General features: G+C 60.5%; 7 protein-coding genes across 7 annotated transcripts; 4 read left to right on the forward strand and 3 right to left on the reverse strand.

Moving 5' to 3' along the window:
• Window positions 1-510: 510 nt before the first annotated feature.
• On the forward strand, window positions 511-1,686 carry THITE_2117289 (uncharacterized protein). The gene is made up of 2 exons (XM_003654298.1): window positions 511-752; window positions 935-1,686. Exons 1-2 carry the CDS (start codon window positions 728-730, stop codon window positions 1,600-1,602), a joined length of 693 nt encoding a protein of 230 aa, XP_003654346.1. The 5' UTR covers window positions 511-727; the 3' UTR covers window positions 1,603-1,686.
• A 27-nt stretch (window positions 1,687-1,713) lies between these two features.
• On the reverse strand, window positions 1,714-4,080 carry THITE_2117290 (uncharacterized protein). Its single transcript, XM_003654299.1, has 3 exons — window positions 3,655-4,080; window positions 3,363-3,428; window positions 1,714-3,307 (listed from the first exon to the last, which is right to left on the reverse strand). Exons 1-3 carry the CDS (start codon window positions 3,986-3,988, stop codon window positions 1,899-1,901), a joined length of 1,809 nt encoding a protein of 602 aa, XP_003654347.1. The 5' UTR covers window positions 3,989-4,080; the 3' UTR covers window positions 1,714-1,898.
• A 1,695-nt stretch (window positions 4,081-5,775) lies between these two features.
• On the reverse strand, window positions 5,776-7,199 carry THITE_2051273 (uncharacterized protein; the record flags this gene model as incomplete). The annotated part of the gene is made up of 5 exons (XM_003654300.1): window positions 5,776-6,117; window positions 6,199-6,395; window positions 6,470-6,488; window positions 6,588-6,986; window positions 7,056-7,199. The coding sequence occupies 5 exons, from the start codon at window positions 7,197-7,199 to the stop codon at window positions 5,776-5,778; spliced, it is 1,101 nt and encodes a 366-aa protein (XP_003654348.1).
• Window positions 7,200-8,310: 1,111 nt separating this feature from the next.
• Window positions 8,311-9,786, forward strand: THITE_2117293 (uncharacterized protein). The gene has a single exon (XM_003654301.1). It carries the CDS (start codon window positions 8,454-8,456, stop codon window positions 9,660-9,662), a length of 1,209 nt encoding a protein of 402 aa, XP_003654349.1. The 5' UTR covers window positions 8,311-8,453; the 3' UTR covers window positions 9,663-9,786.
• An 841-nt stretch (window positions 9,787-10,627) lies between these two features.
• On the reverse strand, window positions 10,628-13,835 carry THITE_2117295 (uncharacterized protein). The gene is made up of 3 exons (XM_003654302.1): window positions 12,283-13,835; window positions 12,047-12,226; window positions 10,628-11,984 (listed from the first exon to the last, which is right to left on the reverse strand). The coding sequence occupies exons 1-3, from the start codon at window positions 13,442-13,444 to the stop codon at window positions 10,771-10,773; spliced, it is 2,556 nt and encodes an 851-aa protein (XP_003654350.1). The 5' UTR covers window positions 13,445-13,835; the 3' UTR covers window positions 10,628-10,770.
• Window positions 13,836-14,180: 345 nt separating this feature from the next.
• On the forward strand, window positions 14,181-15,377 carry THITE_2117298 (uncharacterized protein). Its single transcript, XM_003654303.1, has 3 exons — window positions 14,181-14,544; window positions 14,657-14,917; window positions 15,036-15,377. The coding sequence occupies exons 1-3, from the start codon at window positions 14,306-14,308 to the stop codon at window positions 15,118-15,120; spliced, it is 585 nt and encodes a 194-aa protein (XP_003654351.1). The 5' UTR covers window positions 14,181-14,305; the 3' UTR covers window positions 15,121-15,377.
• Window position 15,378: 1 nt separating this feature from the next.
• On the forward strand, window positions 15,379-19,008 carry THITE_2117303 (uncharacterized protein). Its single transcript, XM_003654304.1, has 5 exons — window positions 15,379-15,433; window positions 15,547-15,892; window positions 15,957-17,834; window positions 17,894-18,645; window positions 18,722-19,008. The coding sequence occupies exons 1-5, from the start codon at window positions 15,414-15,416 to the stop codon at window positions 18,930-18,932; spliced, it is 3,207 nt and encodes a 1,068-aa protein (XP_003654352.1). The 5' UTR covers window positions 15,379-15,413; the 3' UTR covers window positions 18,933-19,008.
• The last annotated feature ends 313 nt before the right edge of the window (window positions 19,009-19,321 follow it).

Here is a 19,321-nt window from a genome sequence, read left to right on the forward strand (position 1 = left end):
CCCAATTGGAAGTTCGGCTGGTGTACCCAGACACGGCGACCTGTACCCAGCGCTCGCTCTGGGGAGCGACGAACAAGTAACTAGATCACGTGATATGCTTCGAAGCACTGGATCCGGCGAGAATCTGGCAGCCAGTTATGGGGGAAAACGACTTGAATAGGTGAGCAAAAGACCGTTTCAGGGTATTTGGATCTCTTTTTTCTGCGAGTATCGCGTGCAGTAGGTGGAGGTTGATGGAGAATGCGGCTCTGGTGACTAGGGGCTGTTTCCCGGTGATGCTGTTTGCTGGAGTCAGGGATCTGGCAGAGGACATGCTTGGCTTGCAATGAGACTGGAACAATGAGAACGTGGGCATTGCTTTTTCTTACTGGAGGTTCCAGCCCCACCCATCCCATGCCACAGCCCCGGATCCCCGCATCACAGTTGAGCCACACCTAACCCCCAATCCCCCTCGCTTGTTGAGGCTGGAGCTTGCCGGGCACCCTGGACCCGACGCTGCAGGCTGCAAGCTGTTGTGCCGGAAGCCTTGCGCAGAGCTGCAGTCTGACCAGCCCACCCGACTGCTTGCACCAACGCCAACGCCAACGTGCGACTCGAACAATGACAACCACGAGATTGTAGCCATGACAGCGAATGTCCTGTGACAACGCATTGCAGCGATTTCACGCAAGCCTTCTCTTCCCCAAAGAGTCATCCGAGCTTGAGGCAAGCTAAGCTCACTCTCGCCATGAGGATACGGCTTCCCTTTGCAGGTGTGTTCGCCTATTAGTTCATTCCCGGACCGCGCGGCAGCAGCAGCGGCAGCGCAGCAATGTTGCGCGTGCATGCAGCAGCAGCAGAATCCACATCATACTCGCGAATCCGCATTTCTGCATAGCTAAATATCCCAGTCTGTCCCCCTAACTAACTCTCTCTCGTTGCCACCACCCTGCAGGCGTCTTCGCCGTGCTGCTGGTCCTCGCCGGCTACGCGGGCCTCTCGTCGATCCAGCTCGACGACACGGGCCTGCCCGTCAACGACAAGGTGCTGCACCTGCTCACCTTCTTCGCCCTGACCATCGCCTTCTACTGGGTCATCGACACGACCCGGCGGCGCACCCTCCACCTGACGCTGCTGGTGTGCACCCTCGGCCTCGGCTGCGGCTCCGAGGTGCTGCAGGCCGTGCTGCCCAACGGCCGCTCCTTCGACCTCTTCGACGTCGTCGCCAACCTTGTCGGCTCGCTCGCCGCCCTGGGCCTGTGCGCGTGGTACCACAAGCGCATGCTGGAGAGGAAGCGGCTAAGGAGGTACGCCGCTGTGCCGCGGGGGGAGGGTGTCGGGGAAGGCGAGCAGGATCTAGAGCTGGGGGAGGGGCCCGGCATTGCGGGCGGTGGTGCTGGTAGTGCTGCGGACCATGAGGAGGGCGTCACGGCGGCCAGCAGCAGCGCTGCTGGTGCGCAGCGATCCACTACGCTGGAAGAAGAGGTTGACAACTGGGACGAGAATGCCGTTGATGCCTGGGAGGATGACGAGACGGGCGACGTCGGCATCTCCGCGCCTCCAACGGGCAAGGATGCACAGTTGCACAGCGAGCCCGGCAGCTCGAAGAAGCGCGCGGATTGATGGGCAAGGGGTCGGCCGGGGGAGGGGAGGGGTGGATAAAATCTAGTGCAACAGCGCGGAATATGTACGGATAACGGTTTGCGATGTCTCTCTGGCGTTCCTGCAATCAGCTTTCGCTCCTTTAGAATGGGTCGGCGGGAAAGGGATGGCGGTGTTTGGTATATGGCATGACTGTACGGGATAACGAGCGTTATGCAGGCATAAGAATACCGGTCACTGATACATGGCACGACGGCTTGGCTGAGAACACATCAGCATGGGCAAGTAAGACTATTCCTTTTCCACTCTATATCTTCCTAAAACCCGAAGCCTTCCTTATGCCACCAGACCGACCGCCCCCTCCTGACCCAGACGCCGACATGTTCTCGCAGCTCCCTCGCCATCTCTTTCGGGCCGCACACAAGCACGGCCACCCGCTCCTCTTGGCCGTGCTTGAACATGTCGTCGACGATCTCCCTAAGATCGGGTCGCTTCCGGTTGTGCTGCGACGTGTACCGGTCACGCCGGCGGTCCCGATACATGGCGCACAATTCCACCTCACCATCTCCGTCACGACCAGCGCCGCTGCTGTCAGCCCGGCGCTGCGCGGCCGTCTTCTGCCTCAGGGACTCCGATCCTTCTGGGTCGACCACGTCCCCGGTGATGAAGATGTGGATGTTGTCGTCCTTCAGGAGAGCCTGGGCTTCCCTGCCGGTCACGGCCCACGTGGCATCGCCCGCGCTCCGGATTGCCCAGACCATCTTAACCCGTGCGCCGGGATTTTCACTAGTGATGGCGCGGTACAAGGGAACCGTGAAGGTAGCGCCGACACCACCAGCGACGAGGAGGATCCGGTCGTAGTCGGTGCAAAGCTGGGGGAAGCGGCTCGCCGCGCCGTAGGGTCCCTCGATGGACAGCGGGATCCCGTCCTCGTCTATGCCGTTGGCCGCGCCGGGCCTTGCCAAACCGGCCAACCGCGCCAGTGCCGCGGTCATGGGACCTCCAGTGTGGCGGGCAACCAGCGTCAAGTCGCCGTTCTCCTCGTCCACGGCAGCTACCGTGAAGGGGTTGAAGAGGAACTCGAACAGCAGGTGCGAGGCAGAGGCGGCGCTCATGGACTTGCGCGCGGCCACGGGGAGGCTGAGATAGATGTGGGAGCCGGGCTGCCCGCGGAAGCGGTTCACCTTCGAATGAGGGATGCTGGCCGAGATCTTGATGAGGTTCGTGCCCGGAATCGATTCCACCTTTGCCTGTCCCGTGACGGTATCTACCTTGCGGGAGACCAAGTCGAGGATAAACACACCCAGAGCTTCAAGAAGGAAGACTCTCGCCGGAGCGGCGTGGATCATGAGCAGTAGGGGCACGATGATGCTCGCAAGGACATGGATGATGAAGAAAAGCCGGTAAGAGTATCGTCGGACCGGCCGCAGGGCCGTCGTGACGAGCAGGTTCAGACTGACGAAGGCCATGACCCCGGCGAGCACGACCGGGTTGCCCAGCCGGTAGAGGCGGTTGACCTGGACGAAAAAATTCAAGTACAGGGATGCATGGAGGCAAAGCAGGGTGGTAGTGATGCGAGCCAGGACGCGGTGCCACCGGTTGACCTGCTCGTGGGAGGAACGCAGGAGGTAGGCGATTGGGTTGAGGGACTTGAGGGCCAGGAGATACTGCAGCGGCCATTGCGAGACCGCAACGATGCCGAGCCTCTTTGTCAAGTGCAGATAGTCTGCAGCCGTTAGGCAGCCGTGGATGGAGCACGCAGGAGAGATGGCGAGACGTACCGTCGCCCGTCCCCAGCACACTGAGCAACAGAAGCCAGGAGGTCCACAGGATGCCAACAACCCACTCTGTTAGCGGATTAGCAGCGCGCCTCAAGAAACTTGAGAAAAAAGAGAAGAAGGAAGGAATGAAGGAAAAACAAAATTGCAAGAAAAGGAAGAAATGAGAAGCGGAGAAGTGAGAAGCAGAGAAACAACAGACAAGACCGAACAGAAGCAATCCCACGTCCTACACCAACCATCCCGGCATGGGATATTACCGTCCCAAACAATCAGATCAGAAACAAGCACCTACGATCCCGCTGCCCCAGCACCCACCCGGCCAGCACAACATCCTCGCCCAACCACCAGCGCACCCTCCTCGTCCAGGCCGTCCACGCGCCGACGCCGCTGTTCCGGCGCTGCTTCAGGACCGGCGAGCTCGGGACGGCGTCGTAGTCGCCCCGGCGGCGGCCTTGGGGCGGGGCCCGGACCGCCACCCACCGGGCGGCCCGGCACAGCAGGACAGCAGCGACGGGCACCAGGGCCGAGAGCTGGGCGTACAGGGCGTACGCGTCAAGCGCCCGGCGCCGCGCCAGCTTCTCGGCCGGCGGCAGGTCGAGGATGAAACGGTAGTGCGGCCACGCCATTTTTCTGCGCGAGGGGAGTAGACGGTATGGTACCGAGGTAGTTGCCCGCCCGTCAAGCCTAGATGGGCCTGTCGACCTACTGCGCGCAGGGAGGGAATGAACGTGCTGCTGTGTAAACAGGAGGAGGGAGGGAATGAGGTGGAAGACGCAGGCAGGGGAAGGGTACCCTATGGAGAAGTCGGGACTATAATTTAAGAACGATAACGAACGGAGAGACGGCTGGCCGGACACGGCTGGTTTCGGGGGTTTCACTCAATTGAATGCCCGTCCGGCGCAGTCCACACACAGCCTTGCCGCCCGCCCTGCGCCGCTTTGCAACTTACACTACAAGGCCAACTCGGCCATTTTGGGCGTCTCTCCTTCCCACCCCACTTTCAAATGCAGTGCTTAGGTAAGCACATGGCGACAGGGATTCGGTTTATCGTGTGCGGGCACTTGCAGCTGCTGCCAAGGTGCACGACCTGTTCACCTCCTGTAAACACCGGTTCGCATCTTGTTTGGATCTCCAGAGGCTCAAGTGCAAAACACAAGGAATCGAGGAGACCAACGATAAAATCAGCAATACAGCCTTGAGTGACAGCCCGCAGCGTGTTACTCCACTCAAGCAGCAGCCCTGGTTAATTGACTGGCTGCTGTTCCGCTGGTGGACGTTAAAGAGGTCCCGCCAAGACTAATTTCGGCCAATTGTCGGCAATGTTTTTACACCGTCAGTACGTCGCCAAGATCGCCACGGGGTTTGCACTATCGCCAAGGGTTAGTTCGCCGGGGGTACGGAGGGCGGCGCTAGCCCCCCGCTAGTTAGGATTTAGGTTAGGTTAGGATACGGGTTATAGTTAGGGTATAGATTATCCTCGTTTCCTTTTTTTTTTCGATTTGGTTGAGGTATCGTAAAGTTGTTGTTGTTGCGAGTCTTTGCGATTTTGCATTGTTGATATTCGAAGTCGTGGCGGCCTCGCTCACCCTTGGCGATTTGTAATTACTTGTACGCGGCAGTCTCCGAAATTAGTCTTGGCGGGACCTCTTTAACGACGACCGTTCCGCTCCGCAGCAAGACGCCGGGAACCGCCCGCTTGGTTCACGATCTCGTAGCTGAAACCGTCAACCTCACTAACCCCCTGCAATGGCTACGTCAAAGACAGGCACTCTCCTCAGCCTGGCATCTTCTCCCTCCGCCGATGGTCGCGTGTGAGTTTGGAACGGCCACGTGTAGATACTGACGTGCCCTGCCCGATTTGTCAGCTCGTCTCAACTTGGGACAATCTGGCAACATCGGCTCGGCGATGAGAAGTCGCGGAGGGGCACGCGCGGCGGTTGGAGCCTGTTTTTGACGCAGGAACCGAGAGCAAAGTCCGAGCCCTCTCGGCCCCCCCGATAGCCACTGCGATCCAAGGAATGTATCGGCGTGTCTTGGATAGAGTACCTAGGTTACTACACAGTAATTCGTCCCATTACTTCCACCAGCCCCTCCCCTCCTCCCGTTCTGTTCCCCAGATCATGGACGAGTAGTGTGTCCGCTTCCCGGGAAGTACGGCCTCGGCGGCCCCGGCAACCGCGGAACGGGCCCTCGCAGCTGTCTCTCGCCGCCGGCGCTGCTCATGACCTGCACCTCCACCGTCTTCCGTATGCCCGCCGCGGGCGCGTCGTCCCCGCCCAGAGTGCCCAGCTCCATTACCTGGTCACCGATCGGCAGCCCAAGCGAGTCCGCGCTCGTGCTGCTCGTCGCCAGGGTCGGCTCTCGCGTCGAGGCCCTCGACACCAACTGCCACCGGTTCGTCAGCACCGCCACATCATCTACAGGGGAGGGCCGTCTTTGCCATGTGGCAAAATGGGTTGCTGCTCACGTCGCCGTAGGTGGCGGGCCGGGCGGAGGCCGGCGCCGGCGTGCCGTCCACGGCCACGGCCGGGAACTTGCGCGGGAAGAGGAGGTTGCGCCAGCTGGAGAGCGAGCTCTCGGTGGCGCCGTAGATGACGGCGTCGACGCAGCCCTGCACGACGATGCACGCCTTGTCGAGCGTCTGCACCTGCCACGGCGCCGGCTCGCCGCTGATGGTCTGGTAGATCCGGATGGTCGTCGGCAGCGTCCAGACTACGGCGTAGGCCAGGGGGTACAGGAGCATGAGCCGGGCGAGCTGGTGCGATCAGGGGAGTGTCAGAAGCAAGGCGGGGAAAGACATCTTGGATTTTTTTTTTCTCTCTTGCGGTTCGCTCACCTTCTTCAGCTTGCGGGTGTGCCTGGATGGGTTGCCCGACCTGTCGTGCTGGCTGGTCGTGCCGCCTGTTTCGAGCTGGCGAGAGCCTGAGCCGCTGAGCCTCCCCGACGCATCGAGCGATGCCATGTGACGGTGGGCGCGGAATAGGATGAAGTACAGCCTCGCATACATGACGAACATGGCCCCGATGATCGTCCCTGGAGTCTGTCAATGGCCACTTTTTCCTTGGCGCAGGACCCTGGAGGTTCATGCGAGACACGGAGGCACCTACACCGCGGGACAAAGTTGACCTGCGTGCGCCATGCCGATTAGATGTGACCGTCGGACTGGGGCTTCCGGGGGGGAGTAGACAGCACAGGTTAGGACGGACGAAGTAGGGAGATCATTACCAGCAGCCGGACCTGGTCCGAAGTGAACCAACACCATCCGCCCACGTCGCCGTAGCCGGTCACGCCGAGCCCGATGGCAGCCCAGGCGATCGAGAACAGCCACGGCAAAATCCAGAGGATGAGCTGATGCTCCTGAACCCACGACGAGCTCCGCTTGTGGTCGGCGAGCACAAAGTACGTGCAGACGGCGATGATCAGGACCCAGTAGTCGGTCTGGATGACGAAGACCTGGGTCATGAAGCCGTTGAAGGTGCAGAACCGGGCCTGCTCGGGCGCCCCGATCCACCGCCCGCCGACGTTCAGGGACGACGACAGGAGGAAGTTGAGCGCCATGACACAATCGCTGATGGCCAGGCCGAGGATGAGATGGTGGCGAAAGGTACGCAGGTTGGAGAACGCCTGCGGAGTGACATGGTCACGGACGTGAGTCGAGGTGCTGTTCGAAGGACGTGAGAGTAAGCTACCTACCAAAAAGCTGGCTATTATCCAGGCTGCCCCGAGCAGTGACAGAATGGAGACCGCCAGGATGACGGCGCTCTGGATCCGGATAACCCCGGGGTCCGTGGGCGCCGCCAACGCCGTTCGAGGGCCGATCTCGACGCTACCGTGCATAGCTTCCCGAGGGCATCAAGGAATGACTCGTGGACTTGCCGATCATGACTGGAACTGGTCAAGCAATCCATTGTTCAATAGCTAAGGGGTTTGCCCTGGGTATTTCATCGAACTGATTCTGTCAGTACCTTGTGTGTTTCTTCCAACTTCGAGCCACCAAAGCATGTCGCGTCCAATAATCCGGGAGACAGCAGCCACGCGAGGTGCCGGCGCCTATCAGACACCCGCAAACCACCCCCGGGCCCCCTGACGGGTGCGACGGAGCTTCAAACAAGGTCGCAGCACGGCGCGCTGCCCAGGAAAAGGGGCTTCGCTGGTATCCGCGGGACCAGGCCGCGAGTTCGAAGCTCCTGGCACTTACACAGTAGTTATCAGTCGCAGGGGGTACTTGCTTGTTCCTGGGGGGATGGAGGGAGGCAATGCGGCCGAGAGCTCTTATCAGCATCTGCCCCGAGGAGACAGAAGACTCAAGGCATGGGTAGGTGCACAGTGGTACTGGTATGGAAGGGAAAGGCTTGCGATATCACGGGCTCAACCTCCAAGCCACTCCTTCTCTCAACCACGACCAGCCTCTCGTCGGGGATTTTCCAGGGGCAGGATGGGGCCAGGATACTAAGTACAGAATGCGTGATCCGGGATCTGGCCAGGGGAAGCCAATTTTCCGGGCCTGAGTGTCGACGACAACGTCTAGCTAGGTACGGACGACGCCAGACGCGAGACCCCCACGCGCTCCCTCTCAGGGCAGAGGTGCTATCAGAGCTATCGGCAAGCGCTCGAGATAGCCTGCAGGTCCGCGGAAAACGTTGGCTTGCCGGCCGTCTCACCCTGGCATCCAGCTGAAACACGTCCAGTACGGAAGTATATGCCGTCGCTGGCCACGGAGGGTTGTGGGCTGTAAGCTCGCTTGAGCTGACCAGCTGAAGCTTCTGCGTTGCTTGGTGTTGGAAGCTTGACGCTGAAGTCCGGTCTCTCGCAGGCGGCTTTGGTACCCGACTGTCCAAACGTGGGGGGCCAGGGTTAATAGGTAGGTACAACTGGCTATGTGATGTTTGTTAACTGTCTGGTGGCTTTGTGTCTCCACTGGGAACCCTTAACTTGCAACACGCCAAGCCACCATTTTAGCGTTGACGGCACGCTGTGGCGCGCCTGAGCGCTCATCGCGATTTGGGGCCGCGATTTGGGGCCGATCTGGCCTGGCCAAGCTCTGATTTTTGAACGACACTCGAAGTGGGCAAAGTCGACCACAATCCTGGAATGAGGCACCACGCCCTCATTCTGCGCGGCGCGCTCCGCGCCAATGCCCGCCCGCTGCCCAAGAGGCATGCGCTGGCTGCGCAGCTGTCCCCAATCCTGATACTATCCGGCTCTTCGCAGCTGTCCCGGACACGCCTGCGCTGCTGCCCCCAACAACGAAGCTACTCTTCCTCCTCGCCCGAACCTCAACCTCGATCTCAGCCTCAACCTCAACCTCCGATCCAACCCAAAACCGAAACCCAACCACAACAACCTGAACAAGAACAAACCCCCTCCCCCTACCCCTCCGCCGCGAACCCCCCACCGACCACCCGCCCGCCCCCTCTCAACCTCCCGGCCCGGCCGCGCGAAGCAACGTCCTTCTTCAGCGCCGCCAACATCAAATACCTCATCGCGCGCGGCATCGCCTACATGGTCTTCTACAAGACCGGCCTGTCGCACATCCTGACCAACACGCGCCTGCTCTTCTTCTCCTCGTCGCCGTCGTCCTCCTCCATCGCGGCTATGCGCCCGGAGCCGCACACGCGCGCCTTCTCCCTCCTGTACCGGCGCTGGCAGCACGACGCCCGCCGCCTGCCGCTCTTCGCCCTCATGCTGCTCGTCTGCGGCGAGCTCACGCCCTTCGCCGTGCTGTTCCTGCCGCGCGTCGTGCCGTTCACCTGCCGCATCCCCTCGCAGGTCGAGAAGGTCCTGCGCGAGGCGGAGGCGCGGCGCAGGGCCGCGAGGCGGTTGGTTGCCGCCGGCGGGGCGGCTGCGGGTGAGGATTTTGCTAGGAGTTGGAGTGGGGGTGAGGGTCGCGCCGGGGAGAAGAAGGATGGGAAAGGGGGCGCCGCCCGCATCAAGGTTGTGGGAGCGGCGAGGGCGACGCCGGAGGCGCTGGCCATGATTCTGGATCTGCCCGTCAGATCGTGGACGCGCAAGAAGAGGTTGTGGTCCAGAATCCATGAGCGGTTGCACTTCTTGAATGTTGATGATGGGTTGCTGGCGGAGGCCGGCGGGGCGGAGGCGCTGGTGGCCGAGGAGCTGCGGCTGGCGTGCGCCGATCGCGGAATTGATGTGCTGGGACGCAGCGAGGAGGAGCTGCGCACCGCGCTGGGGAGGTGGTTGCACCTGACAGATGAAAGAAGGCTCGGGGTGGAGGAAAGGCAGAAAGCCGTGCTGTGGTTGTTGTTGTCGGAAGAGAGCCAGTGGGATCGTTTTGAAGGGTAGGGGAATGCGTGATGGCTGTGTATTATGTTCTGTACTACCATGTATGCCCTGGCTGGTCTGTCGATACACCCACCCAAGGGGAAGCACTCCTCTGTACTCACGACTCAATAGAGTCCATCCGCGATCTCAAGGAAGGCGCCCCTCATCCTCGCGTTCTGCTCCTGCAAGAAGCGGAGGAAGGCCGCGCGGTCATGGCCCTCGTAGCTCTCGGTCCACAGGCTGGCACGGTGGTCGTCCGGCTGAGAGTGCATGAACTCGAGCAGCCCGGTCTGCAGAAAGTGCCACAGCGCGTGGACCGCCCGCTCCGTCGCGTTGGCCGTCTACGACAGCCGCCCCAGCTTGAGCACTCCGTCGCTGAAAATCAGTGGCCATGCCCACGGCCGTGCTGTCCGGCGCAGTCCTCACCCAGGCGGATGCCGGCGTTGGTCAGCACGTCGTACGAGAAGCCCGTCTGCACTCGCTGGTCAATGGATAGCATGTTGACCCTGTTGTTCCAGCTCCACAGGCTGAAGTATATCTATATCGCCTTGGGCCGCCGCGGTGGCAGACTGGGCCACGACGCAAACACTCCCTCACCTCCTTGCATCGGATGCTGACGTTCTCGCGGAGCTTGGACTAGCGTGTCTTCCACGACTCGGGGGGCTGCCGACTAAAACACAATGCTTTCCGTAGCTATCTCCAGATGGAACTGCAGGATGTACCAGATAGTCCTGTGCCAGCTTGTTTGTACTTCACACTCTTGGCCAAACTCCAATCCATGATCTCCTGATTGCAAAATCAACCTCCCAAGCTGCTTGCTGCCCAGCGTTCCCTGACTCAGCATCCTGGCCAGGTAGCACCACACAGGAGTCCCCTTTCCCAAATCGCCGGCCTGTACTTTTTCCGAAGCCAGCAAGTGTGCTGTATGCGGTCAAATAAACTCAACCGACTAGAAGAAGGCGAAGCCCTCGTTGTTCATAAAGACATCAATAAATATGGTTGCTGACATCCACAAAGATGCGGGGTGGGGGCGCGAGAATGCATCACACAGAACAAGCAGCGCGCCAAGAGCGCTCTCCCTCGGCTCTTATCCGCCAAATCGGCCGCCTGGCCAGCTAATGTGGCTCTCCTACGCCGGCCGATTCAGCTGCTCCAGAATCGTCTGGACGTGCGCGGCATCCACTCCGCCACCGTACCCACCGCCGGGAACAGCCGCAGCCGGCGCAGCTGGCGGCGCGTACGGCGGCGCCGCTCCGTAGCTGGGAACGCCCGGCGCGGGAGCACCCGGGACCGGGGCCGGCGGCGCGGCGGCGGCTACGCTCCGGAGGTTGCCAAAGAGGGCGTTCATGTCGATCTGCGCAGCCTGCGGTTGCGCGCTCGCGGGTGGGACCGCGGAATGGGGGGCATGGGCGGCGGTGCTGGCCTGCGGGTTCTGGAGAGATGCCAAGAGCGCCTGGAGAGCCGAGTTGTCGAGCTGGCCGACCACGCTTGCGAGGTCAGCTGCCGGAGGAGGTGCCGCCTGCGGTTGTGCAGGGGCAACGGACTGTGGCGGGTACTGGTACGGATAGCCCGCTGGCGCAGCCTCTGTCGGGTAACGCGGCTGCTGGCCGTAGCCGTTGGGCACATAAGGCGGGTGGGATTGGGCGAGCTGCACGCCGTGCTGGGATTTCTCCCTCATCACGAGCTCTGCCGCCACCGGCGGGTCCACGCCCTGGTAGAGCTCGAAGCGGACGCTGCTGCCCCCGGACCGGATGAAGACCTGGATGGGAATCTTGCCCTGCGATTGTGCCGTGTAGTCGAGGTCGACGATGGCAAGGACGCCTTCGACGACTTGGCGCTGCACTACTGTATCGCGGGGAAACCGAGGGTTGAGGTACATGACGTCGGTCTTGAGGCCTCTGGTATGGAACGCTCCCTGGACCCAGCCGACAAAGTCTCGCGAGACCTCCTGGAGAAGGAGGATTTGAACGTCGGGGACGTCGGACCCGAACCGCCGCGGCAGATCAAACCGGTCGCTTTCAGAAGGGACACGACGGTGGGGGCTGGGGCTCCGGCGCCTGTACGACTCGTCACCGTAGCGGCCGTACCGCGCAGGCGACCGGGACCGCCGGCGCGCATGAGGGCCGCCGAAATCGCGGTCTCTAGCATACGGGCCGTCGCGGCCACCACGGATGTCACTCCGGCGTGGCGATGGGGAACGCCCCGGCCGATAATCATCGCGTCTCCGGCCGTGCTCTCCCATGTCGTACCGGCCATTTGCGCCGCGGACATCCCGCGCGGCTCGGCGATCGGGAGACCGGTCTCTTTCATCCTTCTTCTTTTGGGCGCGCGAGATCTCGAGATCTGCCAGACAGTTAGACCATGGTCGCAAACCGCCACAAACCGTAGACGGAAAGAGGACCTACGTATTCTACGCCCGCCAAGCTCGATTCCCTGAGCGCCCTGCATGGCAGCTTGGCCCTCAGCCACGGTGTGGTATTGCACGAATCCATAGGCGTTCTTCAGGGAGATCTGCGCTAGCCGGCCGAATACATGGAACACGTCAAAGACTTCCCGTTTCGAGACCCTTTCGCTTGACAGATTGCCTGCGTAACGACTTTGTCAGCCGACGGCCGCGAACTAATGAATGTGATGGACTCACCGATGAAGATGCGGGACCCCTCGGGGAATCTCTCCCACCTCGCCTCGGATGTGTACCGCTTCTCGTCGGCCTGGAACTGCTCCCATCGTTGTTTGATGGGCATGGCATGGTAGTTTGACGAAACTGCGTCTCCGCTGAGGGGCATGTGATGGGCATGGGGGTGAGACGGGCCGCCGCTGAACGGCCCTGGTGGCGGCGGGGGGAGGGATGAAATACCCTCATTTGCAACGTACGCGCCATGCTGTGCGATGGGACTGGCAATGTTCAATGGCACTGCCGGGCTTGCAGGAGCATGAGGGCCTCGGGAACGGAACTGAGGGATGGCGGGCAAACTGGCGGGTGGGTTGGGAAGAGAAGGCTTAGGGGGCAGTGAGGGAGGGTGAGAGACAAACGGGGCAGCCGGAGCGGCTTGCGCGGTAACAGGAGCGGCTTGTGTGGTAACAGGGGCGGCCTGTGCCGGCGCGCTGGGCGGTGAGGTTGTGGCGGTCGCCTTTGCAGTGATGTCGTCTACCAGCTTTTGGATATCAATTCCGGGAGCGAGATCACCTTCATCTGCCGGTTCAGGAGCCGGACCCGCCGGCGCAGTAGGCGAGGCTGCTTGGGGGGCGGAGGCGGCTGGGACTTGCTCCTCGGGGGCCGCGCTGCCGAAGGCTGTGGCAGGCGCCTTGGACGGTGATGACGATGATGGGCTGGCGTTCGGCGCAGAAGAGGGAGGAGGCTCCGAGTGGGAAGTTCCGGGAATCTGGGACTGCTCCGCTGGGGCGGAAGTGCCCGTGCCGGGAGCCTGGGCTGAACCGTTGGTCTGCGGCAAGGCCGGCGGGAGAGGAGGCGACGGATGGTCAGACGATGGGGCAGCGGCAGCTGGGGACTGGCCGGTCAAGGGGTCAGGCGCAGATGGGCTAGTCATGGATTCTGAGGCCATTGATACATCTGGCTGAGCCTCCTCAGCCTCACTCTGAAGCTCATTCGCTGCGGGTGAATCAAAGGTTCTGGCATAGTCATCGTTGGCAGCATCTGGTTCGACTTCTTCCTGTCCCTGCTCCTGCCCTTCTTCGCCCTCGCCATAAATGCTCTGGTCGCTCTCGTCGTGAGACTCCTCGGAGTAATCTCCACCAACTACTATGGTGTCGGAGATCTCGGCCGTCTCCGGGTTCGGATCCATTGCGAACGGGCGAGGAGCAAGTGATGGCGGGGGAACGATGGCAGTCGAGGCGGCCTCGTCAGCAGAGGCTGCTTGGCTTTGCAGCCTGGGGACTACCGAGTTCTGAATGGTGTTTTTGGTGGAAACCGGAATCGGAGAAAGGGGACTTAGATCAGCAGCCACGACTTCGGGTGATCGCTCCTGCGGCTCTGGCATCAAGCGCGGTGACGTGCTGTTGAGCTCCACAGGAAAAAAAGAAAAGGCTGATAGTTCTTCGAGCTGCGACACGGGAGACGCGAGAATTAGACCACAGCGCGCGGACCTTCACATTGAATGCGGGGCGAGTGCACAAGATGTGGCGTGACAACGATGGGTCGGTGAGGAGGGTCGGAGGTTTGGTGTGTCGCGATACCGATTTTGCGACCGCCGGCTGGAAGAGGGGCAAGGAAGAGGGAATGGAAAGAGGGAAAGCAGGCGATTATCTGGCCGGAACAGCGATGCAAGCGCTAAACTTCAATTAGCGCGTTGGCTTCTTGATGCAGACAGGGCACACGGCTGGATCTGGCAGTGAGGGAGAAGAGTAGAAGTCTTCGTTGACCGATCTCATCATGAAAGTGCCCACACAAGTCACGAGCAATGCGGAGATGCAAGGCTGCTCATCATCAGCCGAAGAGAAAATTCTCAACGGCTCAATTCTCATTGCTCCACCCTCTGCTCTTCAATCGAGCCAAGGTGTGGGCCCGAGCGGAAGGCCCACTGCACATGGCCTAGCTTCCGAATCGGAATTAGTTCGCGCAGTTCTCTGCTTCGGCAGATTCTGCATCACAACCTCTGCCGGACACAACCGAGGTGATTTGATCCAGGAGTCAGTCTCCATGCAGCATGTTGTATCCCCGTGTCCTCCGGCCGCGGCTGGGTCTGAGGAGCGGTTGGACGCTGGCCGCATGGCCGCTTCCATCTCTCCAGCGGTCGGTGAGACACCAGGCCTTTGATGCTTCCTTCGATCAGGAGCAGCTGGCCGAAGCGAGGAAGTGGCGCCAGTCGTTCCAAGTCAGCAGCCTGCCCAAGGGCAGCACGTCGTTCTCAAGATCTAGCGGTCCTGGAGGCCAGCATGTGAACAAGTGTGTGCCACGACTCCGTTTCCCGTTTCTCAAGCACAGGCACTCGTGGAGATGCGATCCGATAGGATCCAATTGATAGGATCCAATCGCGGTATTGACGTTGGATGGCCAGGACCGAAACCAAGGCAACCACCACATGGCCTGTGACCGAGCTCTTGAGTGTGCTTCCCCGGTTGCTACATGCCGGCATTCGGGAGTCGAAATACTACTCCAAGCGGCATGACTGCCTCACAATCCAGGCCCAGACCCAGCGAAGCCGCAGTGCAAATGCCGATGAAAACCGCCAGAAGCTGTTCGAAGAGATCGAGCGCCTGTATCGCGCAACAGTGCCCGGGGAGAGCAGTCCAGAAAAGGCCAATAAATTTGAAGCGCTGTGAGTCAAGACCCATGCTGCATCGGTTGCATGGCATTGCACCAAGCGTACCTGCCCAGGTACCTACCAAGGTATTCCATACACAATAGTTGGTCTAACTACATCAAACATGCAATAGAAGGAAGAGCGCCAACGAGGCACGAGTGAAGTCAAAGAAACTGCACGGCTCCAAAAAGGCTTCCCGGAGGGGCTTTGGTGAATGAAGAGAGAGAGAACGACCTAAGTCACACTACATACGGAGAACGTTGCTGCGTATTCCGTATTCCGTACGGAGAGATTCCAGCACTTGACCCACTTCTCTGCTAAGGTTCAAATCCCTGCTGAAAGCGCCGAGCGGTGAGCCTGGTGGGGTGCAGTAAGGTACCTACACTAGATAGGTGCATTCACCGCCCGGCAAAATAAAAATAATTCCGGAGCTTCTGACACCAGGTTCTCGGGCCCCTCCACTGCTGTGAGCGTTCGTAGGCTGGATACAGATCTATCCGCCGCCGCGACAATGACGACACAAAAGACAGTGTAAGCCAGCCCACCCCAAAGCCAGATACTGCCATTGCTGTCCCTGGTGGTTAATCCTCCAACGCCGACTCCTCACTCCCGACTCCCGTGCTGACTTCATCATCCCACCATAGAGACTCGCGTATTCCGACGCTCATCCGCAATGGCCTCCAGGAGAAGAAGCGCAGCTTCTTCGTCGTGGTCGGCGACCGCTCCAAGGATGCCATTGTGCACCTCTACTACATCATGTCCAGCATGGACGTAAAACACAACAAGTCGGTGCTCTGGGCCTACAAAAGCAAGCTCCTCGGCTTCACCAGCCACCGCAAGAAGCGCGAGGCCAAGATCAAGAAGGAGATCAAGCGCGGCATCCGCGAGCCCAACTCCGAAGACCCCTTCGAGCTCTTCTTGTCGCTCCACGACATCCGCTATGTCTACTACAAGGAGACCGACAAGATCCTGGGTAACACCTACGGCATGGTGAGTTTGGGCCGGAGCGCTGTTGCAGGACCACAGGGCAGGCTAGGCTGACAAGACCGGGCAGTGTATCCTCCAAGACTTCGAGGCCATCACCCCCAACATTCTTGCGCGAACCATCGAGACGGTCGAAGGTGGGGGCCTAGTCCTGCTCCTGCTGAAGGGCATGAACAGTCTGAAGCAGCTCTACACCCTGACGATGGACGTCCACTCGCGCTATCGAACCGAGGCCCACGACGACGTTGTTGCGAGGTTCAACGAGCGCTTCATCCTGTCTCTTGGCAGCTGCGAATCATGTCTTGTCATAGATGACGAGCTCAACGTCCTGCCCATATCGGGCGGCAAGGGGGTGAAGCCGCTGCCGCCGCCCGACGAGGACGAGCCGGCGAGCGCGGCAGCGCAGGAGTTGGAGAAGATAAAAGATTCGCTCCAGGACACCCAGCCACTTGGATCTCTTGTCAAGTTGGCGCGCACGACAGACCAAGCGAAGGCCTTGCTCACGTTTGTGGACGCGATCGCCGAGAAGACGCTCCGCAACACCGTCACGCTGACCGCAGCGCGTGGTCGAGGCAAATCAGCAGCCATGGGTGTCGCCATTGCGGCTGCGATCGCTTATGGGTATAGCAACATCTTCATCACCTCGCCGTCGCCCGAAAACTTGAAGACGCTCTTCCAGTTTGTGTTCAAGGGCTTCGATGCGCTCGACTACAAAGACCACGCCGACTACTCCATCATCCAATCCACCAATCCTGATTTCAACAAAGCCATCGTGCGAGTGAACGTCCACAGGAACCACCGACAGACAATCCAATACATTCGACCGCAGGACAGCCATGTTCTGGGACAGGCCGAGTTGGTGGTCATCGATGAAGCAGCTGCCATCCCTCTGCCCCTTGTCAAGAAGCTCATGGGCCCGTATCTGGTGTTCATGGCTTCCACCGTCAGCGGCTATGAAGGCACGGGCCGGTCGCTTTCTTTGAAGCTGATCAAGCAGCTGAGAGAGCAGTCCAGTGCGGGCGCCAAACCCAACGGGGGCGGTGCGGTCGAGGTGGACCGGTCGAGCGGGAAGGCGGTCAAAGAGTCCAGCGCGGTGGGGGGCAGGTCGCTCAAGGAGATCACTCTCTCGGAGCCTATCCGTTATGCTCAGGGGGACAAGGTGGAGAAGTGGCTCAATATGTTGCTCTGCCTAGACGCGACACTGCCCAAGTCCAAGCTCAACATGCAGGGCTGCCCAGATCCGTCGCAGTGCGAGCTGCTGCACGTGAATCGCGACACCCTCTTCTCGTTCCACCCCGTGTCGGAAAAGTTCCTGCAGCAATTGGTCGCGCTCTACGTGGCCAGCCATTACAAGAACTCGCCGAACGACCTGCAGCTTATGAGCGATGCACCGGCACACGAGCTCTTTGTCCTCACCGGCCCGATTGCCGAAGGGCGCCTGCCTGAGCCGCTGTGTGTGATCCAGGTGTCATTGGAGGGCAAGATCAGCAAGCAGAGCATCCTCAACAGCTTGAGCAGAGGCCGGCAGCCCGCGGGCGACCTGATCCCGTGGCTGGTCAGCCAACAGTTCCAGGACGACGAGTTTGCGTCGCTTTCGGGGGCGCGCGTGGTCCGGATCGCCACGAATCCGGACTACATGTCCATGGGCTACGGTTCCAAAGCGCTTCAGCTCCTTGTCGAGTACTACGAGGGCAAGTTCGCGGACCTGTCGGAGGATGGAGCCAGCAGCATGGTGCCGCGGTCCGCTCCTAGGGTAACAGACGAAGAACTGGCGAAGGCCAGCCTGTTTGACGACATCAAGGTCCGCGACATGAGCGAGCTGCCGCCGCTTTTTGCCAAGCTGGCGGAGCGTCGCCCGGAGAAGCTCGATTACGTGGGTGTCAGCTACGGCTTGACACAACCGCTGCACAAGTTCTGGATGCGGGCCTCGTTTGCTCCAGTCTACTTGGTAAGTTTCTGTACTGTCGGAGCCATGGCGGCGTAGTTCCATACTGATGAAGACGGCAGAGACAAACCGCGAACGACCTGACGGGCGAACATACGTGCGTGATGATACGGCCGCTCCAGGACGGAAACGACCCGAGCTGGCTTGGCGCTTTCGCCAAAGACTTCCACCGCCGCTTCCTGTCCCTTCTGTCGTACAATTTCCGCCACTTCCCGCCCGTTCTCGCGTTGGCCATCCACTCGTCGGCCAGCCAGGGTGCTCAGCTCGACCCCTCGACCGAGCCGGCGGAGCTTAGCAAGGCTGACCTGGACGCGCTGCTGACGCCATTCGATCACAAGCGGCTTGAGTCGTATGCCAACGGGCTCCTCGATTACCACGTCGTCCTGGACCTCATCCCGACCATCGCACAGCTGTACTTCACCGGCCGGCTACGGTCGAGCATCAAGCTGACCCCCGTGCAGCAGGCGATCCTGCTGGCCATTGGCCTTCAGCGGAAGGAGGTCGACGCCGTCTCGGAAGAGCTGTCGGTGCAAACGTCGCAGGTCTTAGCCATGTTCATCAAGATCTTGCGCAAGATCACATCCCACTTTGCTTCGCTCGTCACGGGGGCCATCGCCGCCGACATGCCGGATCCCAACAAGGTTGGCGTGAGCCGCGAGAACGCGGCGGGGGTGCACGACGACGAGGTGGTCGACGAGAAATACGTGCCGCTGGAGACCCGGCTCGAGGACGAGCTCGAAGAGGGAGGCGACGAGGCGCTGAGCGAGTTGCGGGCGAAGCAGAGGGAGCTGATCGACTCGCTCCCGCTGGACCAGTAAGACTCTTCCCCATATCGCCCGCCCGATCTTACAAACGCAGACCACTGACCTTGTTTGTGTTGTTGTTGTTAGGTACGAGATCGAGGGCGACGATGCGGACTGGGAAGACGCGGAGAAGCGAGTCAGGCAGGCGGCCAAGAGCGGGAAGGCTAACCCGCTCGTGAGCGTCAAGTCGAAGGCGAAGCGCAAGGCAGAGGACGCGGTTGGACAGGACGGCGAAGGGATAGGTGACAGGGAGCATTCAAAGTCTAAGAAGGCGAAGCGCAGCGATAAGCGGAGGTGAACGTGGGCGTTCCTGGGGCTGAGGGTGTGTGCGATAGAGGATGTGTACTGTACATAGGGACTGGTTAGGATCGTCTAGGACCTTTTTCACTGTGCAGAGGATCTATTGGTAAACAAGATACCCAAGCCTGTAGGTCGGGACTTTCCCGGTACCTATCCTACTGAGATGAAACCGTGAACGCCGCCATGCTTAAGTGAGGTGGTGGTTGACCGTATCACGAACGAGTCAACCGTCCTGTGGAAGGTACAGTGTTGTGTAAGTGATGCGGACCTACCGGGAGCGGGGCTGGAACGAGGTCCCTGTGCCTGATCAGCGAGCGGTGATTCGCTGCGCTGCGAAAACGAGGGGCAACTCAAGTGCAAGGGCCTTTGCGCAGTCCCACTTGACTG

The sequence above is a fragment of the Thermothielavioides terrestris genome, chromosome 3, assembly GCF_000226115.1.
Source record: "Thermothielavioides terrestris NRRL 8126 chromosome 3, complete sequence".
In the NCBI taxonomy this organism is placed as follows: Eukaryota; Fungi; Ascomycota; class Sordariomycetes; order Sordariales; family Chaetomiaceae; genus Thermothielavioides; species Thermothielavioides terrestris.